Genomic DNA, 25,533 nt, shown 5'->3' with positions numbered 1-25,533 from the left:
GCGGGAGAAAGAGTCCTCGCCCGCCGGCCAGGAGGCCCCGGAGCCGGCCCATGGGGAGAGGACGCCTGGTGTCGGCCCCCACGACCGCCGCCGCCCGCGCCGCGCCGGGCCCGTGAAGCCCAGGTAAGCGCAGAGACGGGCGCCAGACTCGCGCCTTCTGGGGACGCCCATAGCCCGGCATTTCCGAACGGAGCCGGCCACAAGCAGGGAGCGAGCTCTGCTTGCTCCTCTGGGCTGGGCCACACAACTCTGAAAGTTAGGATGCCCGACAGGGCTGGACCGTGTCGGAGCAGTGGCCTCAGAAAACCCAAGCGCCCTATATCACGGCTCCCCTTGGGTTCCCTCGCCTTCTTCCTGGGGCTTCCCCCAGTGGGCCATGCCGCCTTGCTGGGAGAGTGCAGCAGCTCCGGTGCCACCTGTCATCCTGGTCCTTTGCACGCACGTTCAATTTTCCCTCCTTTGCCTCTCTCTGGGGCCCAGCCTGCTTTCCCCGCCTCCTTCCCTCCCCCCGGCCAGGCTGCAGTTACCAGCGTCCACAGCCGCCCTCACACTGCGGGCTAGACAGGGGTATCTAGACCCATCTGGCCTGAGGCCTCTAACTCCCCTCTCCCAGATTGGCTCACTCCTTCCCTTGGGGCAGCGGTGGGGACCCCAGCCCCCAGCAGTTGTCCTGGGCTCTACCTCAGAAGCCAAGAAACTGTAAAGCACCGCTAAGAGGCTGCCCCTGTGTAGAGACAAATTCGGGCCAGCAGCCCTGTTCTTCCCGATGACTCCAGCCTGCCCTGCCTGCACTGCCCACCCAAACAAGCCCAGGTGGGGCTTGGGGTGGCCTGGCAGCACCCCAGGAACCAAAGATGCAGCGCAGGAAGAGGCTTCTGAAACTGTGCATCTCCCAACCATGTTTGACACAAGGGCACACCGAGGCCCAGAGGAGTGAACTGACTTGCCCGAGGTCACACAGCAGGGGACTGGATCAAGGCCAGGATCCAACCTTCTTGTCTCCCAGGGCAGCGCCTTCTACAGAGCTCATCTTTTGGGTTCTCACCCTCTGTCCTCCCCCATGGCTCATGACCGGTTCCAGACTCAACGAGGGCAGGACATGTCACCCTAAAAATGGTAGTCTCTGACGAGGGGCTCTGGCCCAGGTGGGCTGTCAGGTTCCAGGCACTTGGGGGAAAGGGTAACCTTCCCCTTCTGGGGCATCCCACCCAGGCAGGTCCTTCGAGTCTCACATGGGCAGGTAGCATGGAACCTAGCTGTAGGTTGCCACTTGCCTTACTGGTTTGGGGTGCCTTGGTGCTGCCAGGGCGGTGCCAGGAACTGGGGTGCTTGAAGCATGTTTCTAAGCAACTCATGCCTTCATGGTTCTGCTCCAGGGACCCCCTCTGGGAGAGCCCCATGAGGGCAGGAGAGTGATGGAGGGTCCGCCCAGCTTCCTGAAGGACAGCCCAGCCTGGGAGAAGACAGCCCCTGAGAACGGGATCACAGGACGGGAGCTAGACACCCCACCGCGAGATGGCCTGCGCCCTGCGGCAATGTGCCTGGGAGAGCCCGCTCCCTTCTGGAGGGGTGTCCTGAGCACCCCAGGCTCCTGGCTGCCCCCTGGCTTCCCTCAGGGCCCCAAGGACACGCTCCCACTGGTGGAGGGTGAAGGTCCCCGGAATGGAGAGAGGAAGGCTGGCTGGCCAAGCAGCAAGGACGGGCTGCGCTGGAAGGAGGCGATGCTTACCCGTCCACTGGCATTCTGTGGGTCATCGTGCCCACCTCGCTACAGCCCCCTGGTTCCTGAGCATAATGGTGGCCATCCCAAGAGTGAACCTGTGGCCTTCCGGCCCTTGCACTGCCCCTTCCTTCTGGAGACCAAGATCCTGGAGCGAGCTCCTTTCTGGATGCCCACCTGCTTGCCACCCTACCTAGTGTCCAGCCTGCCCCCAGAGCATCCATGTGACTGGCCCTTGGCCCCACACCCCTGGGTGTACTCCGGAGGCCAGCCCAAAGTGCCCTCCACCTTCAGCTTAGGCAGCAAGGTGAGTGTTGGAGCAGAAAGGGTACCTGGGGCTCAGGCCACACATGGGGGCTCAGCAGGCCCCGGGGGCAACACTGGCGGGGTCAAACCACTCTGTCAATCCATTCTGATGAAAAGATAAGGTGGTACCCAGGTGGGGGAGGAGGCTATCAGCTCAGACAGAGTTAACAACAAGCAATTCCTTTTCTGGGCATAGCCTTCTCATTAGGTGATGTTTACCCATCCGCTGGCATTCTTCCCACCTCGCTACAGCCCCCTGATTCCTGAGCATAAGGGTGGCCGTCCCAAGAGTGACCCTGTGGCCTTTGGGCCATTTCAGGAATTGACTCACCCACTGTCCACCCAGAAGGAGACCCGGGAACTGGGGCCTCAGAATGTGTGGTCTTGTTCTGGGAGGAGGGGCAGACAAGGCCCTCTGGGATGTGCTGGTGGTCCTATGGCCTGTACCTATGGCACCTCTCCCCCACGTGGCCTCCAGGGTCATCTTGGGGATGAGATGTCAAATATTTTGAATCCAGTGTGGTACAGGGCATCACACCATCTGAATAGATCCTGAAAGCCCTTTGACTGTGCGTGGCATTAACCCTTTAGTTGCTGGATTATGGGGAGACCTGAGAAGTCCTGGGGAAGGATCTGGGATATCCAAGACTATGAGGCTGTGGAGTAGGCGTTTAGAGATCCAGTGCCCATTAACCAGTACATTCTTCTGTATTTTCACAACTCTTAAAGCCACACAGGCACACACCTGTTCTTGTCCTTAATCCCTTCTCCTCTCTTTAGGGCTTTTACCACAAGGATCCAAGCATACTCAGGCTGGCAAAGGACCCATTGGCAACTGTGGAACCTGGGTTGCTGGGCTCAGCCCCTGGTGGACATCTCCAGAGAACTGGGGAAGTGGAACACCCTTCTCTCCACCAGAGGGATGGAGAGACAGGAGTTGGCAGGCATCCGAACCTTTGCCCCCTTCTCCTGGGACATCCAGACACTGTGCCCCGGACCCCGTGGCCCACTTGTTCCCCAGGCTTGGTTCATACTCTTGGCAATGTCTGGGCTGTCCCCGGAGGTGGGAGCCTTGGGTACCAGCTGGGGCCATCAGCCACAACAAGGTGCCCGTCTCCTGGACCTCCTACCACCCAGGCAGGCTATTGCTCATCTCACCCACCAGCTAGAGATGACCCTTGTGGGCAGTGCCAGGAAGACCTGGAGGGGGCCACCAGTGAGCCCAGTGAATCCAGCGAGGAAGCCTGCAAGACTCCCGGTCCCAGGGCCTGCCCGCCCAGCCATCACACCAAGCTGAAGAAGACGTGGCTCACTCGACACTCTGAGCAGTTTGGGTGCCCAGACAGCTGCCCTGGGGAGGAGGAGAGCCCGGCAGCCCAGCTGCGAGCCCGCAAGAGGTCAAGCAGCCCCGAGGTCCAGGGAACAGCGAGCAGCCCAGCTGCCAAGCGCCCAACCGGTCCTTTCCCGGGCAGTGTGGGGCAGGGGGCCAGAGGCCGGCAGGAAGTGCTGGACTCATTATTTGGGAACAAGGCGGAGACAGAACAGTGTGGTGACCACAGAGGTAAGGGGACCGAGGTGGGGTAGAAGCGGGGACTGCTGGGGGCCCTACTTGGGAGGGCGCCACCGGAACAGGGGCTTTCCAGGGAGGTGGGGTCAGTAGTCCTTTATGAGTGGGTTACACCCAGCTGCCCCATTGTCCACCTCGATGGGATAGCTCACTGGGAGTCCCTTAGCATCTACAGGCCAGAGCCTTCCAGCAAGTGGTTCCTATTTTCATGTGCCTCCTCCCAAGTCATGGCATACTAGTGAGAATATAATGACAGGGTTCAGCGCGTGGGGTCAAAGGACCTGGGTCCTGACTTGACTGATCGGTGCTGTGTGACCTTGGGCTAGTTACTTCACCTCTCTGGACCTCAGTTTCTTCATCTATAAAATGGGGATAAAGACAGCACCTGCCTCGTAAAGACTGCTGCAGGGATGAAACCATATCATTCACATGAAGGACACTAAGTAAGCACCCCATGAACAGGCATCTCTGTGATTATCTGGGCCACAAACCCAATTGGAGAATTGCCTCTCCTGAAGGACCCCTTGTCCTGCCCCAGGAACAAATGACCACTCTCTAGGCCAGCTGGATCATGGAAAGTCAGCGTGAACATTGCTGGTGTTAGGACTTGGGCACGTCTCAGACCCCTGTGTTACGCAGTGCCCTTCACAGAGGCTGGCGCTGCTGACCCAGCCTCGGTTCTTCGGGACCACCTCAGTTTCTCGGCCTCCTGGAAGCTGGGCCTGGATCAGGACTCTTTCGCTGGCCTTGCACCCCTGCGCCTGGCATGGGTCTGTCTGCACTCTCCCAGACCTCTGCCTGCGGTGGGAAGCTCTTGGCCCCTCCACCGCCTTCTTGGGTTACTGCACCTGTGGCCTGTGTTGAAACTCTGTGGCCTTCTCACCTTCCAGCGCCCTCCGTCCACGTTGGGATTGCCTCTTCACGCTGTCACACAGCCAGTGGCATCACTGAGCCTGAGGCAGAGCCATCCCAAGTCTACACCGACTGTATCCGGAGCCCCAGCTACCCTAGTATCGTAGAGCCCACCTCGTGGCCCATCAGTCCATGTCAGGGCTCAGCTCTTTTGAAGTTTTTGGAGGCCTGCTTCCATTGCTCCAAATCAGGTCTCATAGGCCTGGGCCTAGGAGCTGCGCTGGCCCCACATGGGGGTGGGCTGGGTGCTAAGGCAGGACCTGGGGCTCACCAAAGCCCAGGAGGCCCAGATGCCCGACCTGCTGCAATGTCTCCTCAGGAACCCGGGACGACGGGGCCAGCCTGCAGGCCCCGGGGCTCCAGGAAACACCTCGCGTGGCTCCTGTGGCAGGCATCACTCAGTGCCAAGGCTGTGCCCAGGCAGCTGGCGAGACAGGAGGGCCAGCCCGCTACTCCCAGCCACTGTCCAGGTGAGCCTGTTGCCCCTGGCTGCCCCCAGCACCCTCCCAGTGGAGGCTCCCTGCTCACCTGCCTCCACCCTGTCTCCAGATTGCCACTGGGAGAGGAGCAGCCACAGGAGGAAGACTTGGCAGCCAGCTCCGAGGAGGGAGGAGGGTCTGGCCTGGAGGCTGGGCTTAGCGTGGGCCTCGCCAAGCACCTGCTAAGTGCACTGGGAGACCGCCTGTGCCGTGTTCTGAGGAGGGAGCGGGAGGCCCTGGCCTGGGCGCACCAGGAAGGTGAGTGTGCCTATGGGGCATTCACTCTGCGAGGGCCTGATCCTGCAGTCAGTGCTTTTTCGTGGGGCCTCCTTCCCTGCCAGTACTGCCTGCCCATCCTGCCCCCAGCTCAGCTCGGGAGCTCCTGCCTTGCTGTGCCCATATTTCCAGCTCAGGCTCTGAGTCAACTTGTATTCTGAAGTTTCTGGCCTGGGTGGAGGATGTTGGGAAGGTGTAAAACCTGGTCTGGCCCAACCCTTCTAGAGCTTGCTAGGGAAAAAAGATTGAATGCCAAGTGTCTGTAAGAGCTCCGGGAGGTGGCGGGGGAGCTCCCTGTGGCTTTGCATGGAGGGAAGGCTTCCGGGGTGGCCAGCTGTCAGGCCCTGGGAGGCTGGTAGGACTGGGGCCAAGGTTAGAGGTGAGCAGAGTGCGAGGTGTTCAGCTAGTGCCTCTGGCTCCAGCCTCTCCCTCCTGTTTGTTGTTGTTCAGTCACCAAATCATGTCTGACTCTTTGCGACCCCATGAACCGCAGCACGCTAGGCTTCCCTGTCCTTCACCATCTCCCGAGTTCGCTCAAACTCATGTCCATTGAGTCAGTGATGCCATCCAACCAGCTCATCCTCTGTTGCCCCTTCTCCTGCCCTCAATCTTTCCCAGCATCAGGGTCTTTTCCAGGCTCCCTTCCATGGGATCCTGGGAAACACACACCCTCGGCCTTGTCACTCCCTGGATGAGGCCACAGGTGGTTCCCTCTTTTTTTAATTTTGTACTGGGGTATAGCCAAGTAACAATGTTGTGATAGTTTCCGGTGGACAGCAGAGGGACTCAGCCATACATATACATGTATCCACTCTCCCTCAAACTTCCCCCCCAACCAGGCAGTGGTGGCTCCCTCCTACCCAGAAAGTCCAGCCCCTTCCCCTCTCACAGCCAGCTCCTGTCCACCCTACCACTCCCTCTGCCTGGATTCCCAGCACACCGCATCACTGTCTGCGCAGCTCACTCGAGCTTGTCTGCTCCCTCGGGCCTTGGCACCCTCAGTTCCCTCGTCTGGAATGCCCTTCTCCTCCCTTCCTACCTGGTGAATGAAAACTTACTCATCACTCGGGGCCCGTTTGGGCAGCTGTCCCCACCCTCATCCTTCCGTCCCACTCATAATCTAGCAGCCACCCCATGATGCCATGATCACTGCTGTGTTTGTGGGCTCATCTCTCGCCTTGTGATGTGAGTACTGGGAGGCCAAGCACCAGGTTCTGACCAGCTTTGAACTACCAGCACCCAGTCCGAGATGGGACAAGTGTGTCTAATGGGTGTATGAATGTCTGCTCACCAGCGATCTCCCACCTGCCAGCAAGTGCTTAATTTGAAACTCTGGGTGAGAGAGGGAGTAAGGTTTCCTCTTCTGAGATATAGAGGAGTCCCTGAGGAAATGGGCTTCCCAGGTGGCACTAGTGGTAAAGAACCTGCCTGCCAGTGCTGGAGATGGAGTAGAAGCAGGTTCAATCCCTGGGTTGGGAAGATCCCCTGGAGGAGGGCATGGCAACCCACTCCAGTATCCTTGCCAACCCACTCCAGAATCCCATGGACAGAGGAGCCTGGTGGGCTACAGTCCATGAGGTTGCAAAGAGTCGAACATGACTGAGTGACTTAGCACACATGCCCCTGAGAAGACCCCACTGCTCTGGAGGATGAGGGGATGAAAGGTTGTATAGGGTGGATCTGGAAGCCCTGGGACAGGCGTTGAAGGGGCACACTGACTGAGCTGTCCTGAGCTGTCCAAGCTGTCCTTGGTTGCAGATGGTGGTGCGGTAGAGGGGCTGTTGAGTAATCCAGGGTGACTGCAAGAGGCCTGTCTCCCTTTGGGGGTAGCCCCTCAGTGGACACTGCCCCTGTCTGTGCATCCCTCCCACATGAGGTCCTCAAAGAGGCCACTGGCTTGAGGCCCCTCTGACCCTGTTCTCTCCTGTGGTTAGCAGGCCAGGCACCAGTCGGGACTGAGGACGACCCAAGCCTTCCACGCTGCTGCAGCCACTGCCACCATGGACTGTTCAATACCCACTGGCGATGCCCTCGCTGCAGCCACCGGCTGTGTGTGGCCTGTGGTCGCATGGCAGGTGCTGGGAGGACCAGGGAGAAAGCAGGTAGGAAAGGAGCCGGGGGCCTTGGAAGGGCTGCTTTAGAGTTCATGGTCAGGGACTTCCCTGGTGGTCCAGTGGTTAAGACTCTGTGCATCCACTACAGGGAGCACGGGTTCAATCCCCAGTCAGGGAAGGGCTGCTTTAGAGTTCATGGTCAGGGACTTCCCTGGTGGTCCAGTGGTTAAGACTCTGTGCATCCACTACAGGAAGCACGGGTTCAATCCCCAGTCAGGGAACTAAAATCCTACATGCTTCAAGGCATGGGCCAAAAAAAAAGAGTTCAGGGCCATTTCTTGGTTGAGTCTCCCCAAGAGTCTTCCTCCCCAGCCTGCTCAATGCTCCTTGGACCAGACAGTTTCCTCTCCAGATCAGAGGGCCATGCCTGTGTTCTAGCCCACCCTTGAAAGAAGTCACATGCCTACTCTCTGCCCCTCACTTTGCTCAGCTTGTACCTTTTTAAACCTTACAACACTGTGAGGTGGGTATTATTGCCTCCATGTTCCAGATAGTAAGAAAAACTCACGTTAAGTGACTTGCCCAAGGTCACACAACAAGTAAGTGTTAGATCCAGGATTTAAAGTCAGGTCTTCTGATTCCAAGTCCTGCTATATTCATGGTTCTCAGCTTTCTCTCCCTTGGCTCAACTCGGCCACCTCAACACTTGAAGTTTCCCAGTGTTCCAACAGACATGGCCAAAAAGAGTTCCAGGGTCAGAAACCTTTCGGAACACCGTATTCTACATGATCATCTTGCAATGCACTCAGCATATTAAAGGCTCTGTGTTCTGCAAGCAGAGGATCTTGTGTCACTATGGAACCCAAGTTTCCCAGAAGGCCCATGTTTTATAGATTGTCAAGGTCCCTGATTGAAATATCACGCCCTTGCCCTTCTTCCCTGACCTTAACCTGGGATTACCTTGATTTCCTGACCCACAGCTTCTGCCTTCCCACCCCAACAGGCTCTCAGGGACAGTCCACGGAGAAGTGTGGCCAGGAAGTTGGGCACAGTGCCAGTTCCCTGATGCTCACCCAGTTTGTCTCCAGTCAGGGTGAGCTCTCTTGGAGGGGTGGGGTGGACAGAGGGCAGGTCCAGGGGGAGACCAGCTTCCTGTGTGGATGTCCCTCAGCCCTATCCTATGTCCTCCTGGTGAGTGAGGCCAAGCAGTGTGGGAGTGGCCCCCTGTCTGCCATCACTGGCAAGTTCCATCTCCCCTCTACCCCTTACAGCTTTGGCAGAATTAAGCGCTGCAATGCACCAGGTCTGGGTCAAGTTTGACATCCGGGGGCACTGCCCCTGCCAAGCTGATGCCCGACTGTGGACCGCTGGGGATGGGGGCCCGCAGGTAAGAAAGCAGGGCATGGGACAGGGCGCTAACCTGTGGGGCCCAGGATAAGGCAGTGTGTCTTCAAATCCCTGACCTCGGCAGGGTTTGGTCCTTTGGTGGGAATGAAGAGGGACGTGGAAGCTGGGTGAAGTTGGGACACTTGTCTTCTTCCCCTGGGGACCAAGATCCCTGGAGTGAGCTCGAGTATCTGCCCCCATCCAGGCCCCAGAAGTCCTCACTCTCTGCCTGCCCGGAGCTCCCGCCTTCTTTGTGTGTGTTCTTTCTGTAACTGCTAGAGTTTCTTCTCTCCGCTCCTGGGAGCACGCGCCTGCAGGCAGAGTGTCCGCCCAGCCTCTCAGCGTGCGCATGCGTTTTCTCTTGTTTCCGTTGTGTCTGACTCTTTGCGAGTCCATGGACTGTAGCCCGCCAGGCTCCTCTGTCCATGGGATTCTCCAGGCAAGATTACTGGAGTGGGTTGCCACCCTTCTCCAGGGGATCTTCCCGACCCAGGGATCAAACCCATGTCTTTTATGTCTCCTGCATTGACAGATGCGTTCTTTATCACTAGAGCCACCTGGGAAGTCCTCTTCTTAGTATTCCCTGCACCTAATACAGAGCAGGTGCTCAATATGCATTTCAGTTGTTTTTTCTTTTTTAACGAAGTTCATGTACTTACTATAAAAGTCATATATTCAATAAATAGTTCAGAGAACGGTTTTTGTCTGTCAGATACTCTATACATTCCAGCTGTGGAAAATGTGAAAGATATAGATAACACAGCAATGGCTTATAATGTCACCATTGTCGTTTTGACATATTTCTTTCCAATCACTTGTCTCCATGTATATTCCAGCCTCTCTTACATAGACTTTGGATCCGGCTGCATGCATGAGTCCATGGGCAACTTTTCTCCACCTAATGATCTATCATATGACATTCTGCTCCTTGTAAACACCATTTTAGGACTTACAGGGGTCCACTGTGAATACTTGGGGGTTGAATTGGATTGAGCTGCATTTGCTGTATTTACATTTCTGATTGGATTGCGGGGGGCGGGTGGTGACTGGGTTTAACAGAAGGAGCCAATGGAGAAAACTCCCCCAACTCCACAACCTTCCTGCAACGGGGAAACCAACAGGACCAAGGACATTAAAGAGGGTGAGCAGCCCCCTGTCCCTCACTCAGACTGTCGGGGAAGCTGAGTCAGGTTGGAATCCCCAGGAGAGATTGGAATTGCTTTAGCCATCCCCACCCCCATCACCATTTCTGTCCTCAAGTCATCCTAAAGAAAGTGGTGTGTGTGCGTGTGTGTGTGTGTGAAGTCACTTCAGTCGTGTCTGACTCTTTGAGACCCCATGGACTGTAGCCCACCAGGCTCCTCTGTCCATGGGATTCTCCAGGCAAGAATACTGGAGTGGGTTGCCATGCCCTCCTCCATCTAAAGAAAATCAATCTCAGTAGAATCTAGGACAAGACTTCTAGCTCTTCTCCGTCCAAGCCCCTGATCTGAGTCCCTCGTTTGGAGAGGTCCTAGAGACCCTGCCAGGAAAGCTGGTGGGAGGCGAGTACATCTAGGGCAGAGTTGAAATGGGCAAGGCCAGCAAAGGCTGAGCAGGCACAGCCAGGAGATGAGGGAAGCACGTTGTAGGCAATGGAACCTCTACAGAAAGGTGAAGCCCCTCACCCCTCTCCTCCTTCACAGAGACCCCAGACTCCACAGAGACCCCGGCAGAAGACCGTGCCAGCCGAGGGCCCCTGCCTTGTCCCTCTCTGTGTGAACTGCTTGCCTCCACCGCTGTCAAACTCTGCCTGGGGCATGAACGGATACACATGGCCTTTGCCCCTGTCACTCCGGCCCTGCCCAGCGTGAGCAAGGGCATGAAGGGAAGGGCTGGGGGCCCGGGACCCAAGCTGGGCTGGCCTCCCCTGTAGGCTCAAGTGGGTCCTGAGTACTCCCTCCCCTCTGTACCTCCCTCCCCGCAGGATGACCGCATCACCAACATCCTGGACAGCATCATCGCGCAGGTTGTGGAGCGGAAGATCCAGGAGAAAGCCCTGGGGCCGGGGCTGCGGGCTGGGCCAGGGCTGCGGGCCGGGCCAGGCCTGCGCAAGGGCCTGGGCCTGCCCCTCTCCCCCGTTCGGCCCCGGCTGCCTCCCCCTGGAGCTCTGCTGTGGCTGCAGGAGCCCAGGCCTCAGCGAGGCTTCCACCTCTTCCAGGAGCACTGGAGGCAGGGCCAGGTGAGGCTCCCAGCTCTCATGGCCTTGCCTGAGAGGCCTGAGGGAGGCTGCCTCCCTCTCTTTGGCCCCGTGATCCTCAGTGCTCTGTGCTTGCCTTGAGGGGTTACCCTAGTCTTGGGGGCTGTGACGGGGTCCCTGGTGTCTGGGTTGTCTGTTGGGCATGACCACCCCCCTCCCAATACACACAGGGCCTTTGATCTTGAGGCCAAGGCAGACCTGGTCAGTCACTCAGAGGGAACAAGGCTGGTCCCCATGCCGTTCTGGTGCCCGAAAACATGCTACAGTCTGGCCCCGTTGGGTACCCCCTCCATTCTCCCCATGTTCCCCTTTCTTTCCCCACTGCAGCCTGTGCTGGTGTCAGGAATTCAGAGGACACTTCAGGGCCACCTGTGGGGGTCAGAAGCTCTCGGGGCACTTGGAGGCCAGGTGCAGGCACTGACCCCCCTTGGGCCTCCCCAGCCCACCAGCCTGGGCAGCGCAACATTCTGGGAGGGATTCTCCCGGCCTGAGAGTGAGTACCCCAGAAAAGAGGAGGAGGAGGGAGCCTGAGCCTGGGGTGTGGCAGTGGGCAAGGCCGTGGAGTCTCAAAGTGGACCTGGGGGCAGCTAGAAGCAGAGCCCCCTGCAGAAACTAGATTCTGTCACCACCATGGGAACAGGGCCCTCTGGGCCAATGAGGTTTCTCCCTGGGCCAATAGCTATTCTGTCTTCCCACTAGGTCGCCCGAAGTCAGATGAGGGCTCGGTGTTCCTACTGCATAGAGCTCTGGGGGACGAGGACACCAGCAGGTATATGGTGCCAAGGGCTGCCCGGGCCTCCCTGCATCTCCTGTTTGGGGGGGTTACCCTAGTCTCAGGAGCTGTGATGGGGTCCCTGGTGCCTGAGTTGAGTCTGTTGGGCATGACATTACCCTCCCCCCTGCCCCCCCCCCACACACAGGGTAGAGAACCTGGCTGCCAGCCTGCCCCTCCCAGAGTACTGTGCCCACCATGGGAAACTCAATCTGGCTTCCTACCTCCCTCCGGGCCCTGTCCTGCGTCCACTGGAGCCCCAGCTGTGGGCAGCCTATGGTGAGTGTCCACTCTACTCCTGCCCAGTCCCTACCCCTCTACCTATCATCCCCAAGAACCCATGAGTCTGTGCCAAGGTCCTGGGGCCCATTCCCAACTAGCCTTTCTCCACTTCCACATAGGTGTGAGCCCACATCGTGGGCACCTGGGGACCAAGAACCTCTGTGTGGAGGTGACCGACCTGGTCAGTGTCCTGGTACATGCTGAAGCCCCCCTGCCCACCTGGCGCCGGACACAGAAAGGTGCGTCCTCAACTGGAAGCAGGGGTGGGCACGAGCTTCTGAGGCGAAGCGGTGTCTCTGCTGGCCCCGGGGTCCTCCTGAGCTGTCTTTCTTTCCCAGATTTCCTCTCAGGCCTGGACGGGGAGGGGCTGTGGTCCCCAGGCAGCCAGGTCAGCACCGTGTGGCATGTGTTCCGGGCACAGGACGCCCAGCGCATCCGCCGCTTTCTCCAGATGGTGAGGAGGGAGCCGGGGACCCTCCCCTTCCCCTCTCAGCCCCAGGAGCTCTCGCTCTGTGTGTGTGCCCCGTGTGCTCGCTCCCTCGCCTCAGGTGAGCTGGACTCGACAGGTGCAGAGAAGGCAGACGGGGCCCTTGGGAGAGGTGTGTGTTGGGGTGCACAGAGAGTGAGGGGTTGAGGCAGGACCTAGTGATGAAATGAGGAAAGAGCTGCCACAAGCTGGGCCCTGGGTCTATCATCTTCATTAATTGTCACAGATACCACATTCGATAGGGCTTCCCTGGTGGCTCAGGATGATAAAGAGTCTGCCTGCAATGCAGGAAACCCAGGGTTCAATCCCTGGGTCAGGAAGATTCCCTGGAGAAGGGAATGGCAACCCACTCCACTATTCTTGCCTGGAGAATTACCTGGACAGAGGAGCCTGGCAGGCTACAATCCATGGGATTGCAAAGAGTCAGACAGGATTGAGCGACTAACCCACACACTTTATGAAGAGGTGCCCTTTGGGGTGCTAGCAAGGAATGGCCGAGGGGGGGCAGCCGTAGTAGGCAGAGGGAGAGATGGGACCTAGAGAAGGGGCAGGGAAGGAGAAGAGGAGTGGTTGTGCAGGAGGTGGCAGAGGCCCTGTGGTTCCAAAGTCCAGCGGAGCCCTGATTGTCCTAGGGAAGGGACGCCCACCAAGGGTCACCCCTGCTCAGGCACACACGCACACACAGACACGCAAGTGTCAGCGCAGCTGTCCATCACCACCCCCCTACCTACACTCGCAGAAGGGTGGGTGGACTCACATGAGCTGGAACACACAGAGCGGAGCAGACCACAGTACGCCTTCACACACACATGGCCTTGTCTGGGCTGGATGTGGCCGGATGTGGGCAGTCCTGCATGGCCAAACCCAGTGATTCATGGGGAGGGTCGGAGGGGCATAGCCTCACTGAGAGGCCTGGGTGACACTGCTCAGGTTCCAGGTCGGACTTCCTTGGCACCTGCCTGGGATTACCCTATAGTCCAGCCTTCGGTCCAGCCTGACTCATCAGCCTGGTCTTGGAGGCCTGAACCCTGAGCCCAGAGATAATGGCTGAGGTCCTAACTGAAGGGCTTGGAAGGAGCTGGTGGGCACCTGGAGCACAAGGCTGGGTTCCCCTGGCCCCTGGCCTCCATGAGCCCCCGTCTGCACAAGAAGCTCCCTGCTCTGGTTGGAGAGGGGAGGGGAGGTGAAGGCCCCCCAGAGCTTTGCCTGCTTCAGAGGCCTCAGCCTAGACAGTCTAGGTTCATCCACTGAGAGTCAGAACTTGAGTCTGGATCTGAGATCCTAGGAGAATCTGACGAAAGCTTCAAATTGTCTCCTTAGGGACATATGGCTACCTACTCACCCACAATTTAGCATGCAGTTCAGGATGTCCCGGGACTCCACCAAGTTAAGAGCTCCTGGCATAGATGGTTTATGAGTTGCGATTCTGCAGGATGTCTTCCTGGGTTTTGGAGAAAGGAGTACCTTTGGAGGAGGGAGCAGAGAGCCCAGGGCCAGAGACACAGAGGCTATTCAAGCCATCTAGCCCCAGGAAAAGCGGAGATTTGGACCGTCTGCCTCTTAATCCTTCCTTCTGATCTTCTTCCAGCCAGATTGCCGGCCTAAGCGGCCCCAGCCCCCATTAGCTGGGTCCTGTCCCACCCACCCCTACATCCTCCCCCACCTGCCCTTCAAGACTCTACAGCTCCTACCTGTGTCTCTGGCCTTTGGGAAGCCCACGCCCCATCTTCCTGCAGCCCTACCCTAGTCTCTCCCCTACTCCACTTGCTCATCCCTCCTTCTCTTCTTTGAGGTGTGCCCCACTGGGGCAGGAAACTTGGAGCCTGGTACCCCTGGCAGGTGCTACCTGGACGCAGGGCTGCGGCGGCGCCTGCGGGAGGAGTGGGGTGTGAGCTGCTGGACCCTGCTACAGGCCCCCGGAGAAGCCGTGCTGGTGCCCGCGGGGGCTCCCCACCAGGTGCTTCCCCAGCGCGTGCCAGTGGGGGCTCTGCAGAGAGCTCAGAGTATCAGAAGCAGTCCCCAGGCTGTTACACCCTCTGTTCCTCCTGCGGAGCTAGGCAGAACAGGAAGTCACACCTCCACTGTAGGGAAGAGGAGAATCCTGTGGTCTTGAAGTCATCAAGCTTACTGGGCATCAAGCTTACCAGGCGTCAAGCTTGTCCCTCGATGTCTGCTCTGCCTGCGCCATGTCTGGCATCCCATTGGCTGCTTTTGGCCACATCCTTTGTGGTGCCCCTTGCTGGATCCAGGGCGTCCACTCTCTGAGAGCCGGTTGGGTGGGGCTCATTAACGAGGAGTAGAGCTCAGGGATCAGAGGGGCAGGATACATCGCCCTGAGTCTCCGTTGACCGCCCCCCTCACCTGTCTCCTCCCCGGCACAGGTGCAGTGCCTGGTAAGCACAGTGAGCGTCACTCAGCACTTCCTGTCCCCTGAGACCTCTGCCCTCTCTGCTCAGCTCTGCCACCAGGGGCCCAGCCTGCCCACTGCCCACCGCCTGCTTTATGCTCAGGTGAGTGGGACACTGGCCAGGAGCCTGGGTGTGCTGCTCGATTTCCCCATCAAGCAGAGCTGGGTCCAGGGAGGGCCTTCTTGGCAGGGAGAGCCCCGGGGCATGACTGTAAACTCCTTGTCCTCTCTCTTTCTCCTAGATGGACTGGGCTGTGTTCCAAGCAGTGAAGGTGGCTGTGGGAACATTGCAAGAGGCTAAATAGGGGTGGGAGGTCCCAGGTGTCTGTGGTGGAGGTCAGGGGCAGGCACGGCTTCAGCAGAGAAAGGCACTGGGGAACTTGGGGACTTTGGGTCAATTCCGCACTCTGGACACAAGCAGGCACCAGGTTCCCTGCCCCTGACCTGAGCCCTGATGCCAACAACCACAGTGCCACTGAAGCTTACACCTGCCCTTTGCATACTGGCACCTGCTTTGCCCCTGAGCCCTTCTCCAAGGTACCAGACCCAGACTAGGGGGTGATTGTCTCCTTCTAACCCCTGCCCCCCAACCCAGCAGACAAACAGCCCTTCACTGGGGGACCTCAGGCATCATTCTGGCTTAAGCGACACCTTCTGTTGCTGCTTCACCTCCTGCTGTCTCCTGTGCCTGAGCTCTGCTCATACCACCCACACCTTCCCGGGCTCCCAGAGGCCCTTTGCCCTGCAGGTGTGCTAGACAAGGGGGTCACTGACATCCCGCCTTCCTGCCACAGAGCTGTGAAGTGTGGGGAGGGGACGGCCTCAGGTCACCATCTAGGCTTGGCCGGAGGGGGCGATATGGGCAAGGCCCCATCCTTGCTCCCTCCTCTACCTCCTTCCTTCTGGATTTCCATTAAAGGCTGTTGTTTTGTGAATGCTGCCTTGTGGTTGGCCCTGCTCCTGCAGGCCACGTGGATGGGGAGGGAGGGGGACACCTGGAACTGGAGCAGGGTGGGAGGGGGCTGAAGCAGTGGTGACAGAGACCTCAGACACCCCTGCCTGCTCCTCTTAGGGTGCGGGGGGCACTGTGTCCCTCCCTCCCACAGAGGAGCAAAGTGGGGCTGACCTTGAGGATGCTCCTGACAGCAGGCAAGGAGGAGGTCTCGGTCACAGCAGCATGGCATCTCCCTGTGTGACACTAGAGACCCAGAATCCCTAACTCTCCTTGCAAACTTAAGGCCACCCCATCTCTCCTGTCTGAACTGGAGCTCTGGGAGTCTGGGCCCAGAAAGCCCCTGACCAGCCTTTTGCCGTCGGTGCCCATGGCCAGCCCCATGCCCACTGGCTGGTGCTGGAGACAGTTGACAGCCCCTCCCCACCCCCAGGGCCCTCTGGTGTGGCTCCAGCCCTCCCCCCTCCCCCCCCCACCGGCCTCGTATTTCTCACCCCCAACACGCTCTGACTCTTGTTACAATTGTTCCTGTGGTGGTTCTGGGAATGTTATTTTTTTTTTTTATGAAATAAAAATTTTTTATTATAAATTTAATACACTTTCAGAACTTTTAGAAAATAAGAAAAAGAAACCTGTATACTATTTACCTCCACTCACCTTCAATCCAACCACTCTTATGTTGGTGTATTTCCTTTAGTTTTTTTTCTCCAGGGATCTGTTTTACACATGGTTGAATTGGGGGTGTTTTGCATTAGGTTTCTTTCTTTAACACTGATCATCATCATTTTCTGGGCTCTAACCTTTATTTTAAGAAAGTGTTAGTCGCCCAGTCGTGTCCGACTCTTTGCGACCCTATGGACTGTAGCCCACAGGCTCCTCTGTCCATAGGATTCTCCAAGCAAGAATACTGGAGTGAGTTGCCATTCCCTTCTCCAGCAGATCTGTCTGACCCAGGGATCAAACCCCAGTCTCCTGCATTGCTTCCAGATTCTTTACCATCTGAGCCACCAGGGAAGCCAATTTATTTTAAATGGTCACTTATATTGTCTTAGGCTTGGCAGTGATTTACATAAACATCGCCCATTTAAAAAAAAATTAGATTTCTTCTTTGTATGCAAAGCTAGGCTATTTTCATTTTTTTCCTGGGATAGGAAAAGAAGAGAAAATTAAGGAACTACTGCCTTTGATGTGTCAGTGTTTTAACTGATCTCATTGAGACCCTTTATCATAACTTTGGGGTCGATATTATTTAATTCTATTTTACAGAAGAGGAAACAGGCAGGCCAGGGTTAAGTCACACCCAAGGTCACACAGCATCACCCAAGGTCATACAGCAATTTTATTGGCAGCATTGGGACTGGAGCCAAGTTTCCTGACTCGAGCTACCTTATTTATATTACAGTCTTCAGACTTAATGGCCTTTGCAGATGGCCTTGCTGCTGTCTCCTCTGTCCTCTTCCTTCCAGTACAGACAGGCACTTCACAGCCGCTCGTGTTCCAAGTGGCACAGAGTGAGCTGTCCTTACCTATATCTCACCTTGCAATGCCGTGTCCTAATGTCACCCCAGAACCCCCTACACAGGGGGCCCTTCCTGTGGGAAGACGGGGAAGGCCTCGTGACAGGGCCTCTCCCCCCTCCAGACCTCTCTGCCACCTCCCTTTTCGTGGCGGGTTGTAGCAGCCTTGAGGGCATATTGGGTCGGGCTCCTAGCGAACAGAAGGTGGACCAAATGTTCCAGGACTCACCTGGGAATGAAGCCAGTCCAGGTGGGGACTGACCCTGAAACAACTTGGGGCCCTTGGTGGCCCTCTTCCTCAAGGAGGCTCAGTGGGCCACCCTCAGTCCAGCCCTGTCCTTTGGGCCTTTGTTTCTCCCAGCATCCTGTGGTCTGCCTGCTCTAGTCCTGCTCACTGGCCCAGATCTCATAACCTCAGAGCTGGAAGTGACGTCAGAATGTACATATCCAACTCTGCCTTTCTCTTTTGTCTTATCAAATACATTTTTTAGGCTTTTTTTTTTTAGGGGGGGGCGCTGTATTCTGTGGCTTGTGGGATCTTAGATCCCCAACAAAGACTGAAGCCAAGCCCTAGGCAGTGAAGGTGATAAGTCTCTTCTTTTTTTTTCCTTTTAGACTTTTAATTTTGAAATGATTTGAGGTTTCCAGTTGAGTCACAGAGATACTACAGAAAGTTCCCAGTTAGCCTTCATCTAGCTTCCTCTCATGGTAACATCTTAAATAACCATGGTGGTGGTGGTACTAAATTGCTTCAGTCGTGTCCACCTCTTTGCAACCCTATGAATGGTAGCCTGCCAGGCTCCTCTCTCTAGGCATAATACTGGAGTGGGTTGCCATGTCCTCCTCCAGGGATTCTTCCCAACCCAGGGATCGAACCCTTGTCTCTTAACATCTCCTACATTGGCAGGTGGGTTCTTTACCACTAGCACCACCTGGGAAGCCCATGTACCCAGGGTACAGTGATCAAAATATAAGAAATTGATACTGATACAACTCTATTAACTAAGCAACAGACTTTATTGGGCTTTCACCAATTTTCTGTTTGAGGATCCACCCATCTTCCTTACAGGTGGCCTGGAGGGTAGATGTGGCTCCCTCAAGGTCACTCAGGAAGCTAGTGGCAAGGCACAGGTTGAAGTTGGGCCTCCTCGTCCCAGTGCCTTTGCCTGCTGCCCTCCTCACTCTTCCTGCTTTGTCCAGGGCCAGGGCTGCTGCTCCTTAAAAGAACTAACTTTACAGACACCCTTACCCCACCTTGCTTTCCCCGCCCAACTCTGAGGTTGCCTACACTGTCTTTCTGCACACGTGCTCACATGCACATGCGTGTCCACAGGCCCTGAAATGGCTGGCCCAAGCCTGGCTCCTGTGGGCACTGGAAGCACTGCACCGCAGGGCCAACCAGTTCAGCCACTTCTGTCCACTGGGCTGCATGCAGCCACCCACACAAGCCAGTGCTCTAGCCTCTGTGGGAATGGAGGACGCAGAGCACACTTGATGGAGCCCTACCTTGGTTTCAGGTTCTAGAGGCTTCTATCTCAGCCCCTCTCCCTCCCTCAGCTTTTCCAGCTCTGCCTTGGGGCCTCTCCTATCTCCATCTGGTGTGTGCCCTCTGACACCTGGAGACAGTCACTTTCTGTTGTCCTTCTCAGCATCTCTGAAGGCCTGGTAAAGAACCCTCCTGCCAATGCAGGAGACATAAGAGAGGCGGGTTCTATCCCTGGGTCAGGAAAATACCCTGCTGGAGGACATGGCAACACACTCCAGTATTCTTATCTGGAGAATCTCATGGACAGAGGAGCCTGGCGGGTTACAGTCCATGGAGTCGCAAAAAGAGTCGGACATGACTGACATGGCTTAGCATGGCACAGCACAACCCCCTCTAGGACCTTCCACCCATGGGGCCCTTCACTGTTTATAGCTGGTTTTCAAGTTTCTCTCATGTGCTTCCCATCACAGGGGTGATTAGGTCCACTCAACTGGCGAGGAACGCTTTGCCCAGTGATAATGGGGAGAGTGGAGCCGCGGTTTGCCACAGCCTTTGCTCTTCCAGGCAGTTAGGCTGTCTGGTGTTTATCTTAGGCCGCCTCTGAGGCTTTCAGAGCCCTGCCCAGACATGATCTCACTCTCTCTCAAATCATCCCTGGGAGGCAGAAGGGAGTCTGGGATGAATGCTGTCCCCATTTCACAGATGTGAAAATAAAGGTCTAAACACACACACACATACATGCATGTGTGCCCGGCAAATACGTGGAAAAGTTGCTTTGCAGTCCTGGGAGCCTGATTTCAGCCCTGTGAATTCAGTTGTTTGGAACGTTCGAGGTCTTGGATGGGGTGGGGGTGGCAGCGTTCACAAGTGCCTCACAAGATTGCAGCTCCCCCAGGGATAACCCATAGCTTAATCCAGTGCCCTGCCTCCAGGGACCTTGCAGTCAGTTTAGTATTTGAGAAGGGCCTAAGGAGGCTTATCTGGTGTGGCTGGAATTCCCTAGACTAAGGTCTAGTTCATGGTGGCCCTGTAGGCACATTTCATAAAAGTGAGCCTTTGTTTGGTAGCCACAAATGCTGTGGCCAGGAGAGCTCAGCCTGGAGCGTTGCTGGGTTGCTTAGTGGTGGTGACCCACACTGGACAGTCCACAGAGTTCCTCTCATGATGGCTCACCTTCCCGGCAGTCCTGGGAAGGAAGAGCTGTTAGCAGCTTATTGTAGAAAACAACAGAGACATCACTTTGCCAACAAAGGTCCATACAGTCAAATCTATGGTTTTTCCAGTAGTCCTGTATGGATGTGAGAGTTAGACCATAAAAAAAGCTGAACGCCAAAGAACTGATGCTTTCAAATTGTGGTATTGGAGGACTTCTGAAAAGCCGTTGGACAGCAAGGAGATCAAACCAGTCAATCCTAAAGGAAATCAACACTGAACATTTATTGGAAGGACTGATGCTGAAGCTGAAACTCCAATACTTTGGCCACCTGATGTGAAGAGACAACTCACTGGAAAAGACCCTGATTCTAGGAAAGATTGAGGGCAGGAGGAGGAGACGACAGGATGAGATGGTTGGATGGCATCACCAACTCAACGGACATGAGTTTGAGCAAACTCTGGGAGATGGTAAAGGACAGGGAAGCCTGGCGTGCTGTAGTCCGTGTCTCACAAAGAGTCGAACATGACTTAGCAACTGAATGACAACAAGAAAGATAAGGAAACAGGCCCACAAAACGGACCCACAAACAAGTCCCTGGCACTATTAGGGCACAGAATCAACCAGGGAGCAATGGCTGGGCATCCAACTCCAAGTCCAATGCTTAGCTCCACCAAGCTACTGTCTCCACAAAAAGAGACATAACCAAAGCCAGGAGGAGGGAAAAAGGAGCCCTCACTGGGACTGAGGAGCTCAGACTTGTCTGGTTTCAGCTTTTGCCTTCCTGTCCTGAGAAGAGGTTAAAGGAGGAAAGGTCAGGCTGGGGGAGAAGGAGCTCCTGAAATCAACCCACACCCTACTCTCAACAGCCCAGAACCCCACCAACGTGGTGGTGGCGGGGGTAGGGGGCGGTAACAACAAAGTTGAAGGAGCAGTACCCATCCCCTGAAGGGGAGAGGGACCTGACTCTGCAGCGGACTGGGGACCGAGACAAGGTTGATGACGGCTAGGCGCACTGATCTCTGCCCCAAGTTCTGCCTCCATGGCCAGGCACACCTTGACCATCCCAGCTCTGCAACCTCCCTCCTCTGATCGCCTGCAGCATCTCATGCCCGAACCAGTTTTTTGAACCAATCTTGTAACTCGCCTTATAAGTCAGCTGGCTTTCCATTATTTGTCTACGTCCACCTTTCCAACTAGATCAGAATCTCCTCCAAGGCAGGAGCTCTTGTCCTCCCTGCCACGTGACAGCCAGTACATTCTCAGTAGAGAAATAAGGTTATTTGGGAAGTGTCATTTAGGGCAATGCCGTGGTTTGTTTACAAGTGCTGGACACTGGGTCCACGCCGCGGGCCCGGTGACGTCTTCGGGTTTGTGATGTCACCGTCGCTGGCTGCTGCGCCACTCCGCAGCCTGCGGGCAGGTGACGTCACCGTCGGAACCCGTGCAGACAACTGCGCGCTGGAGGAATTAGCTATGCGGGCGGCCTGAGATGCCGGGAAAGGGGAGGAACCGATGCAACGGCAGACGCGGTGGGGCGTCCGCACCGCCAGGGCTGGGCGCCTAGCCCCCTTATGGACTGGCTCCGCCCCCACCGTGACCTTTGCGCGCCAGCCATTCCGAGCCGGCCGCTGTGACGCGCAGCCTATCAGCGTCCACAACACGCCGGGCTCTTCCGTGTTCGCGAGTGCACCCGACCCGAGTCCTCAGGGGGAGGGGGCGAGGCCGACGGGCCCCACTGTCACCCACGTACATCCCACCCGGCCCGGCAGATCTGCGGTTCCCGGCCCGCAGCTTCTCGGAAGACCTTATGGCTTCGGAAGGCCTGAGAGGGGCGCTGACGGCCGTGCTGGGGGGCCGGGGGCTGCTCGTGCAGAACTATGATTCGGGGCCGGCTGGGGAGCCGCCGGCGCCGGTGCGGCTGCGGAGGAATGTCTGCTACGTGGTGCTGGCCGTGTTTCTCAACGAGCAGGTGAGCGTCCGCCCGTCGGGCCCACCGCCCAGGTCTCGGGCTCGCAGCCAGCCCCGGTAGGGAACAGAGGACGTACCGGCAACAGCCACAGCCTCCTGGTGTGTGGCTCTTCCCAGTTTTGCAAAGCACTTTCACACTTAACATCTGAGTCTTGCGCAGCGCAGCCCTGCGATCCTCCCAACGTATATGGGAGGAAACTGAGGTTCACGAATCTGTTTAACCCCACCAGGCCTCAGTTTCTTGAGGGGAGGCTGTCTTACTCTTCTTCCATTCTCCCCGGAAGCTAGCGCGGTGCCCGCCACAGAGTGGGCTTAAAAACCAGTCCAGTGCTTCAGAGGCCTCCCCTGGGCCCCATGGGCAGTAAGTGCACAACTTTTGCTTACACCCAGGCCTCTGACCCCCTGTTTGTTGCTCTGATTGGTGTTGATCCCTGTACATGGTGCGGTAACATCAGCTAGAAGGGGTCAGAGCCATAGGTAGGAGTTGTTTGGGGTGTGTTTCAAAGCCTAGACAGGCCACAAGGAGTTTATAAACCATGAGGGGAGGTGAGAGATATATTGTGACTTGTGCAGACGCGAATCAGTGTAACCCTCCCTGGAGGCCTAATCTCCAGCCCCTGAAGCAGCTCCCAGGATTCTTAACCCTTTTCTAAAATGGAAACTTGAATGCAGAGAAAGATGAACTGCAGAGACCGCTGCAGTCCCCAAACCCAGGGCCAGTCCCCTGGAGAATTCAGCAATTTTAGGGTGGCCCCTGGGATGTGGGTATTGAGCAATTATATCTGAGATTGGAGCTGAACCCAGAGCAAGTGAAGGCTGCTGGCTCTGCTGCCCGCCTGGAGCTCCCATCCCAGCTATGGTGGGCGAGGACCCTTTCTCTCCTCCTCAGGATGAGGTGCTACTGGTCCAGGAGGCCAAGAAGGAGTGCCGTGGGTCGTGGTACCTTCCTGCGGGGCGGATGGAGCCTGGGGAGACCATTGTGGAGGCGCTGCAGCGGGAGGTGAAGGAGGAGGCTGGGCTGCAGTGTGAGCCTCTGACATTGCTGTCTGTGGAGGAGCGGGGCCCCTCCTGGATCCGCTTCGCATTCCTCACCCGCCCCACAGGTATGGCCCAGCAGGTGGCAGCGTGGGCTGAGGGCAGTAGACACCGGTCCCCTGGCTTGTACTCAGGTGAGATGAGCCCCTTGTCTGGCTAGTATAACCCTGGCATCTCCAGATTCCAGACTGAACACTTGATCCTGGGCCTCCCTGCTGGGTCACAGCTGGAACCCTGGGTAGCCCTTTATTCTACCAGGCCCAGCACTTCATTCAACATAGACCTTTTCTCCCTCCCTGTCCCCTGGAGAAGGAAATGGCAACCCACTCCAGTATTCTTGTTTGGGAAATCCCATGGACAGAGGAGCCTGGTGGGCTACAGTCTGTGGAGTTGCAGAGTTGGACACAACTGAGCACATCCCCTGCATCTCCCCCAGGTGGAATTCTCAAGACTTCCAAGGAAGCAGATGCAGAGTCCCTACAGGCTGGCTGGTACCCACGAACCTCACTGCCTACCCCACTGCGGGCCCAGGACATTCTTCATCTGGTCGACCTCGCTGCCCAGTATCGCCAGCGAGCCAGGCACCCTCTCCTCCTTCCCCAAGAGCTTCCCTGCAGTCTGGTCTGCCAGCGGCTCGTGGCCACTTTCACCAACGTCCAGACAGTGTGGGTGTTGGTGGGCACAGTGGGGACGCCTCACTTGCCTGTCACAGCCTGTGGCTTCACTCCCATGGAGCAGAGGGGCGGCATCAAGATGGCCGTCCTGCGGCTGCTACAGGAGTGTCTGAGCCTGCACCACTTGGCAGTAGAGACCCAGGGGTTGCTTGGACTGCAACATCTGGGCAAAGACCTAACGGATGGTATCTGCATGAACGTGCTGGTCACCGTGGCTTTTCGGAATCCAGGCCTCCAAAATGAGCCCCCAAAGGTTCGGGGTGAGAACTTTTTTTGGTGGAAGGTGGTGGAGGAAGACCTGCAAAACCAGCTTTTACAGAGGCTTCGGGACTCGTCTGTCGTCCCAATCAACAGATAGGAGGAGGCCGTCAGTGGGCTGGAGCGGGGAATTCCTGCTTCCGGAGGAAGTTTTTGCTTTGGAGCGGGGCAGGGGCGTGGCAGTCAGAGATCTTGCATGGGGACCTGGGCAGTTCTCCTGGTTCCCAGGGGAACTGCCCTCTCTTGTCACCACGGAGCAGGTCCCTGCACAGCACCCAAAGGGACAGTGCCTTCAACTGAACAAGGAGTCCAGAGCTTGGGGACCCAGTTGCCCTGAAGTTCTGATGAGGGCAGGACTCCCTAAGGGGACGTGAGGACCTTCGGGACCTGAGGTGGCATCTCCTCATTTTCTGTGCCTTTGCCAGATGCTAGGCACTTAGAACATGGAATGGATGTGGGGGAGGTCATTCCAAGGGAGTGGGTCCCTGGCTGAGTAAATAGGTGTTACTAACTTTGCATTCCCACCTATGTTTCTGTGGGTCAGACTTGAGCTGGAAGGGGGAGCTGCTATCAAGAGAAGCTCCTCCGCTCATCCCATGTAAACCACACAGGCCTTCCCAGACACCAGGTGACCGGCTGGCAGACTTCCTTTGTCCACCACAGCTTGGCTCAGGCCTGCCAGGTGGGATGTGGGCACATCCCCTCCAGAGTCTGAGCAGTGAGATGCCCAGAAACTTCAGGTGGGCGAGGAGCTGTGAGAGCTGCCCGTCTCTTTTCTCCTTGAGCTTCTCTGAGGGATCAGAGTCACTCCGCCCCCAGGCTCATTCCTGCCTCTGCCCTGGTACAACTCCAGCCCAAAGCCAGACCAAAACCCTCTCTTCATTCCCCTTAGCTCAGCTGAATCATGGTAGGAATTTTTTTTTTTTTTTTAAAGAACTTTACTGAAGTTTAAGGGAAAACCAAAGGAAATGAAGGAATATGTACTGACTGCTATACACGCATCACTGGATGTACAGTTTTGGTTCTGAGCAGGGAAAATACTTGGCTGGGTTTCCCTTCTGAAGTAACTCCACTCTGACGCCCAAGGACCAAGACAACCTCAGAAGCCCCCTGCCCTGCCTCTCTGGGCTGCCATCTTGTTTTTCTGACCTCTAGAGCTGTGCTAGGAACCCTTGTTCCCTCCAAAGACTGTCTTCCAAATGAAGGAATCAAACCCTTTTATCCTGGATCCCTTCTCTTAGTGTCTGAGGGACCCACCGGTCTGTAAGCACACTGGACAGTGACTTTTACTTCCATTATTTAGCCTATTATTAATAGTAGTTTTCAACCCTTCCCTGGTGGCTCAGACAGTAAAGAATCCACTTGCAATGCAGGAAACCTGGATTCGATCCCTGGGTCGGGAAGATCTCTTAGAGAAGGGAATGGCAATCCACTCCAGTATTCTTGCCTGGAGAATCCCATGGACAGAGGAGCCTGACGGGGTACAGTCCATGGGGTCAGAAAGAGTCAGACATGACTGAGCACCTAACTCGTGCACTTTCAACCCCAGGTGCCCACTAGAATCACCTGGAGAGCCTTAAAAGAACAACTGTGGGTGCGC

The 25,533-nt window shown here is 56.6% G+C and overlaps 2 protein-coding genes across 4 annotated transcripts; both read left to right on the top strand.

Annotated features, from left to right (window-relative positions):
* Positions 1-41: 41 nt before the first annotated feature.
* Positions 42-15,822, top strand: HR (HR lysine demethylase and nuclear receptor corepressor). Of its 2 annotated transcripts, none has more exons than XM_024996001.2 (19): positions 42-123; positions 1,377-2,027; positions 2,807-3,587; positions 4,825-4,975; positions 5,055-5,242; positions 7,195-7,362; positions 8,318-8,407; positions 8,586-8,701; positions 9,760-9,841; positions 10,386-10,549; positions 10,667-10,921; positions 11,267-11,432; positions 11,639-11,708; positions 11,860-11,990; positions 12,113-12,232; positions 12,332-12,447; positions 14,273-14,437; positions 14,862-14,990; positions 15,130-15,822. In XM_024996001.2, the coding sequence occupies exons 2-19, from the start codon at positions 1,416-1,418 to the stop codon at positions 15,190-15,192; spliced, it is 3,567 nt and encodes a 1,188-aa protein (XP_024851769.1). In that variant the 5' UTR covers positions 42-123; positions 1,377-1,415; the 3' UTR covers positions 15,193-15,822. The 2 variants fall into 2 exon arrangements, with proteins under 2 accessions (XP_024851769.1, NP_001096005.1); NM_001102535.1 differs by having other exon boundaries at positions 60-123; positions 7,198-7,362.
* Positions 15,823-21,654: 5,832 nt separating this feature from the next.
* Positions 21,655-25,154, top strand: NUDT18 (nudix hydrolase 18). 2 transcript variants are annotated; one of them, XM_002689766.7, is made up of 3 exons: positions 21,655-21,967; positions 22,856-23,069; positions 23,438-25,154. In XM_002689766.7, exons 1-3 carry the CDS (start codon positions 21,806-21,808, stop codon positions 24,031-24,033), a joined length of 972 nt encoding a protein of 323 aa, XP_002689812.1. In that variant the 5' UTR covers positions 21,655-21,805; the 3' UTR covers positions 24,034-25,154. The 2 variants fall into 2 exon arrangements, with proteins under 2 accessions (XP_002689812.1, XP_010806343.1); XM_010808041.4 differs by having other exon boundaries at positions 22,856-23,135.
* Positions 25,155-25,533: the final 379 nt, after the last annotated feature.

This window comes from Bos taurus, chromosome 8 (genome assembly GCF_002263795.3).
Source record: "Bos taurus isolate L1 Dominette 01449 registration number 42190680 breed Hereford chromosome 8, ARS-UCD2.0, whole genome shotgun sequence".
NCBI classification, from domain to species: domain Eukaryota; kingdom Metazoa; phylum Chordata; class Mammalia; order Artiodactyla; family Bovidae; genus Bos; species Bos taurus.
Note: the sequence above shows the minus strand (reverse complement) of the source record. Positions and strands in the feature narration are given on the sequence as shown.

Coding starts and splice junctions, on each gene's coding strand:
- NUDT18 (XM_010808041.4), top strand. CDS start 21,806: ATGGCTTCGGAAGGCCTGAGAGGGGCGCTGACGGCCGTGCTGGGGGGC. Junction 21,968..22,855: donor CCGTGTTTCTCAACGAGCAG/GTGAGCGTCCGC, acceptor TCTCCTCCTCAG/GATGAGGTGCTACTGGTCCA. Junction 23,136..23,437: donor GTCCCCTGGCTTGTACTCAG/GTGAGATGAGCC, acceptor CATCTCCCCCAG/GTGGAATTCTCAAGACTTCC.
- HR (XM_024996001.2), top strand. CDS start 1,416: ATGGAGGGTCCGCCCAGCTTCCTGAAGGACAGCCCAGCCTGGGAGAAG. Junction 3,588..4,824: donor ACAGTGTGGTGACCACAGAG/GTAAGGGGACCG, acceptor ATGTCTCCTCAG/GAACCCGGGACGACGGGGCC. Junction 10,550..10,666: donor TCACTCCGGCCCTGCCCAGC/GTGAGCAAGGGC, acceptor CCCTCCCCGCAG/GATGACCGCATCACCAACAT.